At 42.6% G+C, this 16,442-nt stretch overlaps 1 protein-coding gene across 1 annotated transcript in view; it reads left to right on the top strand.

The window, feature by feature from the left end:
• Positions 1-16,442, top strand: part of ophn1 (oligophrenin 1) — a 96,851-nt gene that overhangs the window by 58,668 nt on the left and 21,741 nt on the right. Inside the window, exons 20-21 of the mRNA XM_037533390.1 lie at positions 12,463-12,816; positions 16,240-16,375. Of these exons, the coding sequence (XP_037389287.1) occupies positions 12,463-12,816; positions 16,240-16,375 (490 nt within the window). The remainder of the gene's footprint in view (positions 1-12,462; positions 12,817-16,239; positions 16,376-16,442) is intronic.

Raw genomic sequence — 16,442 nt, 5'->3', positions numbered from 1 at the left:
ACCAGCATAGCCGTGGGTGGTCTGGGGGGCCTCGGACTTGCAAACCAGGCCACCTCCAGATTTCTGGTTGTTTACACGAGTCGTGCGATGAAGGTCAGCTCTGAAATAGCTTCTTAACTGTGTAAATGAAACTGCGCTCATTCTTTTAAATAAGGGCGTCACAAATTTTAAAATAGTTGAATGATTTTAACTAAGTGGCTTTTCTGTCGACCACAGGGGACTAAAAACCGTCTGCCTGGTCTGAGCTGTGCGGCTGCTTCAGAGACGGCTTTTATTTTCTGGCAGACTTTTTTGCATAAAGTCAAATTAGCCTTGTGTGGTTGGAACACGGCGCCATCACTTTGTTCTCTGCTTTGGCTTTGCTCTCATGCTTATGACGCCGTTTTAGGACCACTGTTAATAAAAATAATAAAAGTAGACTTCAGGAAAAAAAAGTCATATTTTGAGGAAAGAAGTCATACGGTATGATATTTCCAGAATAAGTCGTAATATTTTGAGAATACGTATATTTTCTCAAAATATTACAACTGTCTCTCTCTAAAAGTTACGACTTTTTTTCTCGAAATATTATGACTTTATTCTCCAGGTCGACTATTTTTATTTTTATTAGCTGCTCTAAAACGCTGTGGTACATGCTTCCAGTGCCTTTGCATTATTGCAGGTATTGTCGCCCTCTACTGGACATACTAATTAGCACTTTCGGGCCTTTTTCGAGATGTTTTTTAAAAAGCTGTGTTTTTAAAAAATATCCCGGTACGTGTGGATGAGACGGATATTTGTGCGTTTACAGTCTGACTTCATGTTCAGTTCCCGCTGGGATGTTGTCCTCGTCTTTTCTACGTGCTGTTATGGAGTGTTTAACTCGGTCAAGCTAATCACTCCACGACCTGTAAAAGCTAAAAATGTTCATGCACCTTTTCCACTTGCATCCCATCTGATATAAAACCTTTAGTTCTGTGTGCCTAGCAGTCCCTGCCAAACTACCACAGCAAGGTGATATTTTCCCAGGAGCCCTAAATCATTGTAGCCCTTTAAAAATGCGCAACGCAGTGATGGTGAAAACCTTGTGTCTGTTTTTTGCTTGTTGCTAATTAGGCCTGCAGTTATAATGCTAACTGGCTAATTAGGCCTGCAGCTAACTGGCTAATTAGGCCTGCAGCTAACTGGCTAATTAGGCCTGCAACTGTAACCATGCTAACCATGAGGAGCCTGGCCACTTCTTATTTCCCTCATTATATCAAGAGCAGGAGTATAGACCAGTATAGAGTATAGAGCGCCCTCTGGTGTTGGAGAAACGCAGAAGACGTTAGTGGAAGTCCTCTGGTGCTAACTGGCTAATTCTAATACTTGTTAGCTACATTAGCCCCGTAGCTCTAGAGCTAAGCCTAAAGGAGTAAACTTTAGACACCGGGTGTCTTGGCCGGTCAGCCGGGGGAAGGCTGGTAAAGCTGGAGTCTCCTGTGGCGTCTGTGTGCAGAGCGGCGTGGCCGGTCGAGGGCGAGTGTGTGTGTTTGCTTCTGTGCTCGGTGTGTCGCTCAGTCCCTGCTTCTGGCTGATGAACCTGCTTCAGTCAACATTACAGTTCATTATTCTCTCTCGAGAAAACACACAGATGTACCTGTTAATCAATTAATGTTTCTCTTTGCTCATCACGGCCGAGGCCTTCGGCAGACGGCGGTGTGTCTGAGTGTGTGTTGTTGTTGAAATTGATGTTCCATTTGCCGCACTGCTGGAATAAAGTTTCTTTTCCTGTCAAAGGGCCAAAATTCTACGTTTTTCTTTATTTAATTTAATATTTAAAACAGGCATAATTCATTTAAACATGGTTTATATTAACTCCTTAGTTAAACAGGCCTGGACTTTAAGATCTATGTAAATGAGCTCTGTTCAAATTGGGCCTCAGTCCTGGACGAAACACTCCTTATAACTTCTCTGTGAATGGGCAGAGCTAAAATGTTGTGAGCTGGGTGTGCATGGCTAAACTGCTGCAGGAGGACTGGGCGGGGCTTACCCGTAAACTGCTGAATAGGCAGATATATGTAAATGAGTTGGAGTCATAACATCACAAACAGTGATTTCAGAGCTGTTTTTATAGCATCGTTGCCATAAAAAGACTGTAAACAATGTCACCATCCGTGCTGGACTTTCATGACTTTCTACTAGCACCCCTATGGAATTTCTCATAGTGTGTTAGCGCTATGCTTACGCAGGTGTACATGAGCATTTTTGGCCGTCCCAGATTAAACAAGGACGTTGAAAGCTGTTTTATCTGAAGCTTGTAACAGACATTAACATGTATTTGAGCCTGTATGTATCAGATTTACAGTAACTCTTTCAGTAAAGGTAACAAAGCTGTCGCCGCGGTTTTCCATTCCTAACAACTAACTGGAATCTTGCTTAGACTACAGCTCGTATTCACAGGCAGTGCTGTATCTAGAACTTCCAGAAGATGTAGAGTGAGGTATTTCTCATCCCCACATTCTAAATCAAAGCATGATTGGTTGATTCCTCTGTCACTTCCTTTATAAATTGCTAGTATATCTCAGGTTTAAGGCCTTCAGTGCAGCTCCTGAAGCCCGGATCAATGGGAGCGCTTGCCTGGCTGTACTTGTACCTGATTGGACAGTTTTCTGTTGAGTGGCTGAATATTTTAGGTCTTTTGATTTTAAAGAAACAGAATGATGAGATCCGAGTTTAAAGACAACAAGCATGATATTAAAATTATTTTTTTAAAAATTCAATGTTTTTGTTTGTTTCGTCGTCCCCACTGGTTTACATACTACATTACAATCTTTCATATCTTAAAAAAAGCAAGGAAAATGTTGATTTGCATACATTTTGCGTTCTCTGTCATTAATTAAGTGGCACTATTTGATGTTCAGTTTATTGATTTGATTATTAAGTGTTAGTGAGAAATGTGGAAGAGCTCTTCCGGTCGAAAGTCTGGTTGCGTGTCTGTGTTTATATAGTGTTGCATGTTTTTGTTTATGGAAGTTTTGAAACCACTCATTAATTTTTCGTATGCATCATGAATGTTTATGGATTTTTTTGAGGTCACACTCTGCGTGTGTGTTTTGGATCCAACCATAAGCTGGATATGCGAGTGTGCAAAGCAGGGATGGCGTTCACCTAGTCAGAATGGACGGATGAGCAAGAAAGCCTGGGTTAAGTTCAAGCTGCAGCGCTGGACTGGGACTTGTTTCCATAGCGGGGCTTATATGATGCAGACCAGTCCACCCAAATCTATACACAAAACATTTCTGAAATCAATCAATCCATCAACTTCTGATTAAACTTGGCTGTATGTTTACAATGTAGTTGAGCCAATACAGAAATCAGGGGCCTCTCGAGTGGCGCAACTGTCTAAGCGTTATTTCTATAACTGATGATCTCCTGGGATTTTCACACACAGCGTCTCTAGATTTACTCAAAATAATACCTTAAAATTAAAAAAAAACATTTGGTGAGTGGCAGTTCTGTGGACAGAAAGGCCTTGTTGTTGAGAGAGGTCAGTGGAGAATGGCCAGACTTGTTCCAGCTAACAGAAAGGCTGCGTTAACTCACATAACCACTCTATACAACTATGGTGAGCAGAAAAGCATCTCAGAATGTCCAATCTTGAGGTGGATGGGCTACAACAGCAGAAGACCATGCTGGGTTCCACAGAAAGCTGATGCTGCAGTGGGCACAGGCTCACCAGAACTGGACAGTTGAAGGCTCGAAAAACGTAGCCTGGTCTGATTAATCTGGATTTCCTGAGGCTCACAGATGGTGGGGTCAGAATTTGGAAACAATAGCATAAATCCATGGATCCAACCTGCCTTGTGTCAGCAATCCAGGCTGGTGGAGGTGGTGTAATGGGGTGGGGAAAGTTTTCTTGGCACACTCTGGGCTCGTTAATACCTGTCAATAATCGCTTTAGTGCCACAGCCGTTTTGGGTATTGTTGCTGACCATGTGCATCCCACAGTTTACCATCTTATAATGGCTACTTCCAGCACGATTAAGCACCATGCACATGACAGTCCAGCGTTCTTAGAGGCCTGGATTGGAATCCAGTAGAACTCCTTTGGGATGTGGTAGATCTGCAGCATGAACGCTGAAGAATGCAGCTGAAAAATTTCAGTTTTTCATCATTTCATCATTTCAACATGGAGCAGAATCTCAAAGGAACGTTTCCAACATCCTGGAATTGAGGCTGTGCGAGGCCCTACTCAGTATTAGTGGTGTTCCTAGTAAAGAGCTTTGGTGTGTGTAGATCCCAGAGGTTTGTCTGCATGGTTGGTAGGTAGCGAAGGTAGTGACTGTTTCATTTGTTTGCAGATGTGTTTTTGTGTTTTCAGTCTGGTTTTGGCGGCTTACATGCAGCTGGGTCCGATAGCGCATGTGTTTATTTGTGTGTGTGTGAGGTTTAGACTAGTTCACACCCACAGCTGTTGTCTTTGGCATCAAACCCCACCAACACAGGCCTGAAACCAGTTCTGATGTAATAAAAACATAATTTACAGTAGTGAGCAGAGGAGAAGCCAACAGTTTAAATGTATTTAGCTGGGATGTATGTGTGTTTATGCCAAAGTTAAGGGTCCTGGTTATGGTTATTAATGTTTGAAAGTAACTAAACATTAATAAAAAGTTTTATTTAACTGTTTAATAATTTAACCCTCTACTGCGTGCATTAAGATGACAAATATTCGATTCACGTTTCTTACGTAAAATAGACCTGATTATTCAATTTTGAAACATTAAAATAATAATAATCTGTGCAGGGCTCGTTTTGGAGTAAGTTGCTTTGAGGCAACATTGTGCAACAATTGGGAAGAAATCATACGGAGCCGTGTTCCCTGAAGTGGTGAGATCTGGCCTGTGACCTGTCAATTCCGTCGCACGGTGTTGCTTCCAGGCAACATATCTCTGCAAATTCTTATAACAAAAAAAAAATGCTTTTTATTGACATGTTCAAACTCTTCCCTTTATTCTTAACCCTGTTGTCTTTAAATATGGAAGATATTATTGTAAAGTGAGGAAAATAGGTTTGTTGCCCTGAGGCAACATTGTGCAATAGAGGGTTAAAACAGTTCAATCAGAACTGATTTTATGCAATTAATTGTTTAAAATTGCAAGTTGTAGTTTAAAAAAAAAAAAAAAGATTTCTACAATTCTGAATTGGAATGAATTATTCATATATATATATATATATTTTTTCCTTATATATATCTAGTCTCTACTTTTTTAGAAAAGCACATCATTTTATACAATAAAGTATCTATATTAGATAAACCAAGTACTGAATGATAGCAACAGTTAAAACTGACCTTCCTCTTGGAATTAGGCCAATTATATTAATATTATTTGTATTTATTGTAATATTTCATGGACCAGATACAGTTTTTAAATATAATCCTTTCAGGTGCCTAAATTATGTCCACAGTACTGTATATAAAAACAGTAGCACTTTATTTGACGGCTTCTTGTCAAAAATCCAGCCTAAGAAAAGCTGAATGACAAATTTTATAAACAAAAAGTCATAAAAAGCCCAAGCAAGTGTTTTAAACCAAAACATTTGTTTTGGTTGCTTAAATATTAGGAATATCTTCAATGTTCAGTAAGGGCTTAATGTGGCCTGTATGGGTGAAGAAAAAGCAGAACAACTGTAAACAAAAAAAAAAATATATATATTTTTTGGAACGTTGGTGCATAAAATGATTTAATTTAAAAGTGATTCACAAGAAATCAATTTAGTGAATCATAAAACCTCAAAAATTCAATTGCGTTATTATAAAATAAACTGAATGCAAGTAACTGGAGGAGCACAGTGTGATTCAGACAATAAAAAAGAATATAGCAAGCTTTTTATATATTTACATGTTCATTTATTACCAGAAAACTTTATTGAATCAATTAGAATCAATTCTAGTGTTGCTAAAAGGAATGCAGTTGAACCACTCTAAGACTGGTGTGTTATGATGCATTATAATAGTCTAACAGAACAGAAACATTGTCTAATATTTTCAATTATGAGATTTTTGAAGGGTTTTTATGAGATTAATAGACTTATATTTAGACTTTATTTATCTAGTGGAAGGACTTTTATTCTGATCCGCCCCCTTTATCGAGGGAACTCAGCTACTTTAAAGTTTCTATTGCGGACACGGTGTCACGGTTGGCTCCTCCCACTACTCCGTGTACTTTTTCTGTTTACTTTCTGATCTTCCACGTGCATTTGTTTTTCTGTCTAGTCCGGCCCCTTGTCTCATGACTCCGCCCCTGATTGATGATCCCTGTTGTGTTTAAGCGTTGTGTTGTGTTTGATCCGTGTCTTTGCTGGTCTTTGTTGTTTGATATGTTTGATCGTGTTGGGTGTGTTGTATTCTCGTGGTGTTTGGTTCTTGTTTGAGGTTCTGTGTTCACTTTCTCATGTCTGTCCCTCCTGGTCTCCGTATCGGCTGTTTGAACCTGGACAGTTTTGACCATGACCCTGGATTTGCCCATAATAAAAGTCACTTATCTCAGCACGTGCGTCCGCCTCATCGCTCCCCACCGTTACACACAGCTTGTATAATCTCCTTAGAAAAGGCTTGACCAACAGAATGAGATGTCACACATGAGCCTAAGGTCACCATGCCTAATGCCTAATCACTAATGTTCAATCAAATCCTCACAGCAATGTTCGGCATCTAGTTTAAAGCCTTCCAGAGGAGTAGAGACTGTTACTGCAGAACAAACCCACAGAGTTTAACACTGCTTCTGAAAAATAAGCTGCCAGCATTGCACAAAAAATTCAATAAGGAAAACAAGTAAAGGCTCAAAAGAATCCAGAGGAACATCTAAAGAACTGCAGGCTTCACTTGCCTCAGTGAAGGTCGGTGTAAACATTTCCACAATAAGAAAGACACTGGCCAGAACCAGCATCCTTGGGAAGGCTGCAAGGAGCAAACCACTGCTGACCAAAAAAGAACACAAAACTCATCTAAAAACATCTAGAAGACTTTTGGGAATTCTGTGAACTGATGAACCAAAGGTGGAACTTGTTGGAAGACATGCAGTTACATCTGGTGTAAAGCTAACACTGCATTTCACCAAAAGAACATCATGCCAACAGTGAAACATAGTGGTGGTAGTGTGATGGTCTGGGGCTAAAACAGTGAAACATAGTGTTGGTAGTGTGATGGTCTAGGGCTAAAACAGTGAAACATAGTGGTGGTAGTGTAATGGTCTGGGGCTGAAACAGTGAAACATAGTGGTGGTAGTGTAATGGTCTGGGGCTGAAACAGTGAAACATGGTGGTAGTGTAATGGTCTGGGGCTGAAACAGTGAAATATGGTGGTAGTGTAATGGTCTGGGGCTGAAACAGTGAAATATAGTGGTGGTAGTGTGATGGTCTAGGGCTAAAACAGTGAAACATGATGGTCGTAGTGTGATGGTCTGGAGCTGAAACAGTGAAACATGGTGGTGGTAGTGTGATGGTCTAGGGCTAAAACAGTGAAACTTGGAGGTGGTAGTGTGATTGTCTGGGGCTGAAACAGTGAAACATAGTGGTGGTAGTGTAATGGTCTGGGGCTGAAACAGTGAAATATGGTGGTAGTGTAATGGTCTGGGGCTGAAACAGTGAAATATGGTGGTAGTGTAATGGTCTGGGGCTGAAACAGTGAAATATGGTGGTGGTAGTGTGATGGTCTAGGGCTAAAACAGTGAAACCTGGAGGTGGTAGTGTGATGGTCTGGGGCTAAAACAGTGAAATATGGTGGTAGTGTAATGGTCTGGGGCTGAAACAGTGAAATATGGTGGTAGTGTAATGGTCTGGGGCTGAAACAGTGAAATATGGTGGTAGTGTAATGGTCTGGGGCTGAAACAGTGAAATATGGTGGTAGTGTGATGGTCTAGGGCTAAAACAGTGAAACATGGAGGTGGTAGTGTGATGGTCTGGGGCTAAAACAGTGAAACATGATGGTCGTAGTGTGATGGTCTGGAGCTGAAACAGTGAAACATGGTGGTGTTAGTGTGATGGCCTAGGGCTAAAACAGTGAAACCTGGAGGTGGTAGTGTGACGGTCTGGGGCTGAAACAGTGAAATATGGTGGTGGTAGTGTGATGGTCTGGGGCTGAAACAGTGAAATATGGTGGTGGTAGTGTGATGGTCTGGAGCTGAAACAGTGAAACATGGTGGTGGTAGTGTGATGGTCTAGGGCTAAAACAGTGAAACTTGGAGGTGGTAGTGTGACGGTCTGGGGCTGAAACAGTGAAATATGGTGGTGGTAGTGTGATGGTCTGGGGCTGAAACAGTGAAACATGGTGATGGTAGTGTGATGGTCTAGGGCTAAAACAGTGAAACATGATGGTCGTAGTGTGATGGTCTGGAGCTGAAACAGTGAGACATGGTGGTGGTAGTGTGATGGTCTAGGGCTAAAACAGTGAAACATGGAGGGGTTGGGTGATGGTCTGGGGCTGAAACAGTGAAACATGGTGGTGGTGTGATGGTCTAGGGCTAAAACAGTGAAACATGGTGGTGGTATTGTGATGGTCTGGAGCTGAAACAGTGAAACATGGTGGTGGTAGTGTGATGGTCTAGGGCTAAAACAGTGAAACATGGGGGTGGTAGTGTAATGGTCTGGGCCTAAAACAGTGAAACATGGTGGTGGTAGTGTGATGGTCTGGGGCTGCTTTGCTTCTACAGGACCTGGACGGCTTGTCATAATTGATGGAACCATGATTTCTGCTCTCTGTCTGAAAATCCTAAAGTAGAACGTCGGTCTATGAGTTCATAGCCTAAAGGTCAAAGCTTGAAAACCTAAAGCTCAAGTGCTTGTAGGTTTTGCAGCAGGGGGCAGTGTGATCTGTTGAGAATGTCGCATCCAGGTCACATTAAAAATGACTGTGAGCAGACGAACAGATTGGGACTCAGCTTAATACGAAGCAAATATTGCTACAAAATCCTCAGTCATGAATGATTTTATTATACATTTTTTAATATAATCAATCTGCCAACGGCTTTTGCAAATCACACTCATCAAATAATCATTGATATTTTTGTGTGTCAAGAAAATAATAATAGTAAAAGTATAGTTTAATGTTTAACAGCAACTTTCAAATATAAAGTTCAGCTCACGACGCTTCACAAAACAAAACGGTAGAACAGTAAACAACAGTAACAACAAAAGCAGATAACTAAGTAATTAGACTTGAACCTGTAATAGAAACAATAAGAAATTACTTTAAATAATATATAATATAATCACTGGGCATGTTTTGGTAACATTTGCTATTTTTTGCTAACTAAAATACTTTAATTTGTGGAAAACATTCAGTTTCTACAACATAATATTGATGACATTTCCTAATATGACCACTAATTCCAAACGTTTGGATGACGTATGTTACCTACAAAATATTTTCATTTCTAGCGGTCTAATTTTTTGGGGTGTAAACAGCTGCTAGTCCGTACATCACATTTCTCCACCTTGTCATCTGTCCCTAAATATATAAACAGAAACAACCAGAAATGGCCAAATATCGATAGCAGAAACAGAACGTTCTCCGTTCCCAGCACAATTATTCAGTTTCCCAAGCTCGCTGAAGTCCACTGATGTGGTCAGGAACTTTGCTCAGTGGTCCAGGTGGTCTGGTTTAGATGTAGGCTTGTGTAAACATTCGTCTGAAGCCAAACAATGACGGTCCATAAACCGAGCGAGAGAATAAACCCGGAGCAGATACTGATCCACCACCAGCACGGCATCATACAGACAAACAAGATATTGTTTTCATCATGATGATTAGTCGCTATTCGCAAAACGTACACTTTATTAGAAACACCTACCTTCTGTTTCCACTCACTGGCCACTTTATTAGAAACACCCACCTTCTGTTTCCACTCACTGGCCACTTTATTAGAAACACCTACCTTCTGTTTCCACTCACTGGCCACTTTATTAGAAACACCTACCTTCTGTTTCCACTCACTGGCCACTTTATTAGAAACACCTACCTTCTGTTTCCACTCACCGGCCACTTTATTAGAAACACCTACCTTCTGTTTCCACTCACTGGCCACTTTATTAGAAACACCTACCTTCTGTTTCCACTCACAGGCCACTTTATTAGAAACACCTACCTTCTGTTTCCACTCACTGGCCACTTTATTAGAAACACCTACCTTCTGTTTCCACTCACCGGCCACTTTATTAGAAACACCTACCTTCTGTTTCCACTCACTGGCCACTTTATTAGAAACACCTACCTTCTGTTTCCACTCACAGGCCACTTTATTAGAAACACCTACCTTCTGTTTCCACTCACCGGCCACTTTATTAGAAACACCTACCTTCTGTTTCCACTCACAGGCCACTTTATTAGAAACACCTACCTTCTGTTTCCACTCACTGGCCACTTTATTAGAAACACCTACCTTCTGTTTCCACTCACAGGCCACTTTATTAGAAACACCTACCTTCTGTTTCCACTCACCGGCCACTTTATTAGAAACACCTACCTTCTGTTTCCACTCACCGGCCACTTTATTAGAAACACCTACCTTCTGTTTCCACTCACTGGCCACTTTATTAGAAACACCTACCTTCTGTTTCCACTCACCGGCCACTTTATTAGAAACACCTACCTTCTGTTTCCACTCACTGGCCACTTTATTAGAAACACCTACCTTCTGTTTCCACTCACCGGCCACTTTATTAGAAACACCTACCTTCTGTTTCCACTCACCGGCCACTTTATTAGAAACACCTACCTTCTGTTTCCACTCACCGGCCACTTTATTAGAAACACCTACCTTCTGTCCACTCACCGGCCACTTTATTAGAAACACCTACCTTCTGTTTCCACTCACCGGCCACTTTATTAGAAACACCTACCTTCTGTTTCCACTCACCGGCCACTTTATTAGAAACACCCACCTTCTGTTTCCACTCACTGGCCACTTTATTAGAAACACCTACCTTCTGTCCACTCACCGGCCACTTTATTAGAAACACCCACCTTCTGTTTCCACTCACTGGCCACTTTATTAGAAACACCTACCTTCTGTCCACTCACCGGCCACTTTATTAGAAACACCTACCTTCTGTTTCCACTCACCGGCCACTTTATTAGAAACACCTACCTTCTGTTTCCACTCACTGGCCACTTTATTAGAAACACCTACCTTCTGTTTCCACTCACCGGCCACTTTATTAGAAACACCTACCTTCTGTTTCCACTCACTGGCCACTTTATTAGAAACACCTACCTTCTGTTTCCACTCACAGGCCACTTTATTAGAAACACCTACCTTCTGTTTCCACTCACCGGCCACTTTATTAGAAACACCTACCTTCTGTTTCCACTCACTGGCCACTTTATTAGAAACACCTACCTTCTGTTTCCACTCACAGGCCACTTTATTAGAAACACCTACCTTCTGTTTCCACTCACCGGCCACTTTATTAGAAACACCTACCTTCTGTTTCCACTCACCGGCCACTTTATTAGAAACACCTACCTTCTGTTTCCACTCACTGGCCACTTTATTAGAAACACCTACCTTCTGTTTCCACTCACCGGCCACTTTATTAGAAACACCTACCTTCTGTTTCCACTCACTGGCCACTTTATTAGAAACACCTACCTTCTGTTTCCACTCACCGGCCACTTTATTAGAAACACCTACCTTCTGTTTCCACTCACCGGCCACTTTATTAGAAACACCTACCTTCTGTTTCCACTCACCGGCCACTTTATTAGAAACACCTACCTTCTGTCCACTCACCGGCCACTTTATTAGAAACACCTACCTTCTGTTTCCACTCACCGGCCACTTTATTAGAAACACCTACCTTCTGTTTCCACTCACCGGCCACTTTATTAGAAACACCCACCTTCTGTTTCCACTCACTGGCCACTTTATTAGAAACACCTACCTTCTGTCCACTCACCGGCCACTTTATTAGAAACACCCACCTTCTGTTTCCACTCACTGGCCACTTTATTAGAAACACCTACCTTCTGTCCACTCACCGGCCACTTTATTAGAAACACCTACCTTCTGTTTCCACTCACCGGCCACTTTATTAGAAACACCTACCTTCTGTTTCCACTCACCGGCCACTTTATTAGAAACACCTACCTTCTGTTTCCACTCACTGGCCACTTTATTAGAAACACCTACCTTCTGTCAACTCACCGGCCACTTTATTAGAAACACCTACCTTCTGTTTCCACTCACCGGCCACTTTATTAGAAACACCTACCTTCTGTTTCCACTCACCGGCCACTTTATTAGAAACACCCACCTTCTGTTTCCACTCACCGGTCACTTTATTAGAAATCAAAGCCTATCAGTGCCCTGACTGTGCGGAAGATGGTCCATAGTTACTCCAGAGTGATCTGCATGTAGTTTTTACTGATTAGTTATAGTTACTGTTTTTACCCTTTCCTACATTTTCTTCCTCATCTTTTATCATTTCAACTCTCTTTTTCAGGCCGAGAGCAAAACGGCGCCGCTCATAACGGTCCAGATTCCGGGGCTGACCCTACGAGTCCAGTCCCTCACCAAAGGACCAAACTGGCTCCTCCCTCTGTGGCCCCACCTTCCATTCCTCCATCCTCTCCTCCGGCGCTCCCTCGCTCCTCCCCTCCGTCCCGCGCCCCTCCGCAGCGTGTCTCTCTCTTGCCCAAGCCTGAGCTCTCCAGGCTGGCTCCGAGGACACAAGATGGAGGTCAAAGGTCAGATTCTGCGGTGTCGGCCAACGGGGAGACGGGAGTGACGGTGGGCCGCACTCAGTCTTTCCAGGGCAGGAAACCACCGCCGAGGGTCACCGCGGCGACCAAAGACGGTAACCTGGCAACGCTACGTGCTCTATGCGCTCTTTGATGCTGTGCCCAGAATTTGTATTGCTTGGGATTGGCTGAGTGTTAATGAATTGCCCCCTCGCTGGATGAAAGGCTGCCCGTTTCAAGCCTTCTCTGTTCTTTAGGGGGCTTTTGTGGCCTGTGATGAAGCGCTTTGGGTTTAAAATCTGAGTTAACCCATTAAAGACAAATCGAGCAAAGCAAGCTTATTTATACTCAACTCAAGAATGCTCATAGTTTTATCTAAGTTTAATCTTTCGTACAAAAGTGTTGTTTTATATCAAGAATAATGCATTCTTTCAAAAACATATAGGCCAAAATTACTGACATCACAGTACAGGATTAAAATCAACCAAAGAGTTCTCATCTCAAATGAACCGAAGGTTCTGGAACGGCTGGATAAGCAAATGGTTTTAAAACAATTCGCGGTCAGTTGAACTTACCATTAAGCACAATTGGGGTGATAATTAAGTATAAAGATACTGTAGTCTCTGAAAAGTTCTTAGTGCGTACCAATTATTTCTAGTAGTTACTGAATGATTTATAATACGTTCGGTATCATTTATAGCAATTTCTAAATAATTTACAGTACATACTGATTAATTTATAGTATATATTGAATGATTCATAGTAGAGGTCGTAAAGGTGGATGACTTCAAATATCTTGGGTCAACCATCCAGAGCAATGGACAGTGTAGAAAAGAGGTGAAGAAGCGGATGCAGGCAGGATGGAGTGGGTGGAGACGGGTGTCAGGGCTGATGTGTGACAGAAGGATAGCAGCAAGAGTGAAAGGGAAGGTCTACAAGACAGCAGTGCGTCCTGCTATGATGTTTGGTTTGGAGACTGTGGCTCTGTCTAAAAGACAGGAGGCTGAGTTGGAGGTGGCGGAGATGAAGATGCTGAGATTTTCGTTGGGAGTGACGAGGCTGGACAAGATTAGAAATGAGCAGATCAGAGGGACAGTGAAGGTGGAGCAGTTTGGAGATAAAGCCAGAGAGGCCAGGTTGAGATGGTTTGGACATGTGTTGAGGAGAAATAGTGGATATATTGGGCAAAGAATGTTGGAGATGGAGCTGCCGGGTAGAAGGAGAAGAAGTAGACCTCAGAGAAGTTTTATGGATGTAGTGAAGGTGGACATGGAGATGGTTGGGGTGAAAGTAGAGGAGGCAGTGGATAGGGCAAGATGGAGGCAGATGATCTGCTGTGGCGACCCCTAAAGGGAGCAGCCGAAAGAAGAAGAAGAAGAAATGTGTCTGAGCTTTATACCACAGTCAGAAAGTCAATCTGGTAGACATCTTATTCGAGGACCCCTCATCAACAGTCATTAGAAATAGAGGCCATAATAAAACCTCTGACCACTGTTTATGTCCTGTCTGCTAAAAGGCCTGTTCTGGCTCCTTAGGGTTTGTAGTGGTACATCTTCATGTGAGTTTTAGGCTACGTTCACTTTACAAGCCTCATTGCTCAAATCCGGTCTCTCTGACTCGATGGTTCACACTCGTTTAGGTCAGTCACTCAAATCTGTCATTAATGTGATGAACAGGCCTGAAATGACCCTCATGAGCTCCTCCTACTCAGTAACGTCACGTGACTGAATCACTGCATCATCAGCACAAACTAACGAGCTTCACTGAGAAGATCATTAACTCTGATCAGCTCTCAGCTTCATTATTAGAGCCAGACGGAGGAGGAAAAGTTGAGCTGAGCTGCTTTTCCACCGTTTACAGGCTTTAAATTCTGTTTGGCGCTGCTGCCAGAGTAGCACTGAATGCTGGCGCAGTGGAAAAAGCGCATGAATTCCTATCTGAGCGTCACATTAAGTTAAGTGATACTTTTGAGTCCCACAACCAGGGAAATTCCACCTCCACATTTAACCCCATGTGGAACACCACATACACACTAGTGAACACACACACACACACTAGGGGGCAGTGAGCACACTTACCTGGAGCGGTGGGCAGCCCAATCCGCAGCGCCCAGGGAGCAGTTGGGGGTTAGGCGTCTTGCTCAAGGACACCTCAGTCACGTACTGTCGGCTCTGGGGATCAAACTGACAACCTTCCGGTCACAGGGCCGGATCCCTGACCTCCAGCCTACGACTGCTACATATCCAATCTAGGACCGGGTCGGATTTGAAGAGATCAGATTTCCGTGTCCACACAGCCAAACAGAAAACATCAGATCTGAGTCACATCAGGGCAAAATTTGTGCCACCTCAGCCTGGTTATGTAATCATAGCCTTAAAAAGCATTCATTTCAAACTGTAAGAATATTATAAGATGTTGTAACACATTTCTGGACATGTTTTACTTGTTTTAAGTCAGTTTAGGAAGTAAAATTCCTATTCCTATTCCACTGTACTGGCAGATAATTGTATGACGATGTATTTCAGAATTATCTGGCGTGGAACCCTCAAGGCTCCATCTCAGTCCCTTCAGTCAGGGATCATAACTGAACCATAATCCACTGTAATTATCTGTTCTAAGCTGCACTGACTCCACACACCCCGCCTCGCCTCGCCTCGCCTCGCCTCGCCTCGCCTCCAGGCTTTTACTCTACTGTTCTGTTTTAAAACATTCGGTTTTGAAAAACCACTGTTGTACCTCTGACTTACAGTACAGTAAATTTACAGTATAAATTTACCCATATCACCCTGTCCTCTGTAACAGGGCGCTAAGAATCAGGACCACTGGAACTACAGGGGCACCCACTGGGCGACGCCCCCCCACTTTCTGACTGAGCTCAGGACGCTTACATCAGAATAAGACCTCCGTTCATCAACGGAACCAAGCAAATTCTGTAGTTCAGCTGGGAGGCGGGGGCAAAAGCCGTGGTTTGGAAAAAACATCTGTGTTCAATTTATAATGCACATCTGTCTAATAAACGCCTGTCAAATATGTGTAGAGCTGGTCTACAGCAGGTGGCACTCCACCGTGCGCCGGTTCTTACTGAGCGACCCAAGTTCAGAGAGCAAAGACTCAAATCTGTGTGGTTCTGCGTTCTTGTGGGCGGAGCTGTCACTTTTCATTCGCTACCCTTGTTAGCATCAGAGGCTAACATTAGCTTAGCGAGAAGGCTAAAACAGCTCCTCACACAACCACACGGGTTCATAAGAGGGGTCAAGCGGTGTAGAGCAATTTGCATAATCCTACATATTCATGAGGTGTTGAGCGTTGAGGTTTAGGGGCACTGCGATGCCCTTTTTAGTCATTTTTTCTGTTTTGTTTCAAAATATGTAACAATTCATTATTTGATTTTGCTGTTGAGCCTCAAAGATGTTTGTTTTGATGTTTTGAAAAGAAGTTGTTAAATGTGCTAAATAAGCATAAATCATTATTATTATTATTATTATTATTATTATTATTATTATTGTCAAAAGAACTAAAGCATTTGTATCTGTTTTTAGCCGAGAGCGACTGTTTGAAAGGTCGCCCTTTCGTGGAGAAGAGTTCCATCTGCCGGCCCCCCACACGGCCCCCAGACCCACCCACACGCTGCCCAGCCAATCAGAAAGCCCCGAGCGATGACACGCCCCCATCATAGTGAGTACACATGCACGCACGCTTAAAAAATAAATAAAAGCTTGATGTGATGGCGTGTAATGTTAAT

Source organism: Pygocentrus nattereri, chromosome 23 (assembly GCF_015220715.1).
Source record: "Pygocentrus nattereri isolate fPygNat1 chromosome 23, fPygNat1.pri, whole genome shotgun sequence".
In the NCBI taxonomy this organism is placed as follows: Eukaryota; Metazoa; Chordata; class Actinopteri; order Characiformes; family Serrasalmidae; genus Pygocentrus; species Pygocentrus nattereri.
The sequence above is the reverse complement of the archived record's forward strand: the minus strand, read 5'-3'. Positions and strand labels throughout refer to the sequence as shown.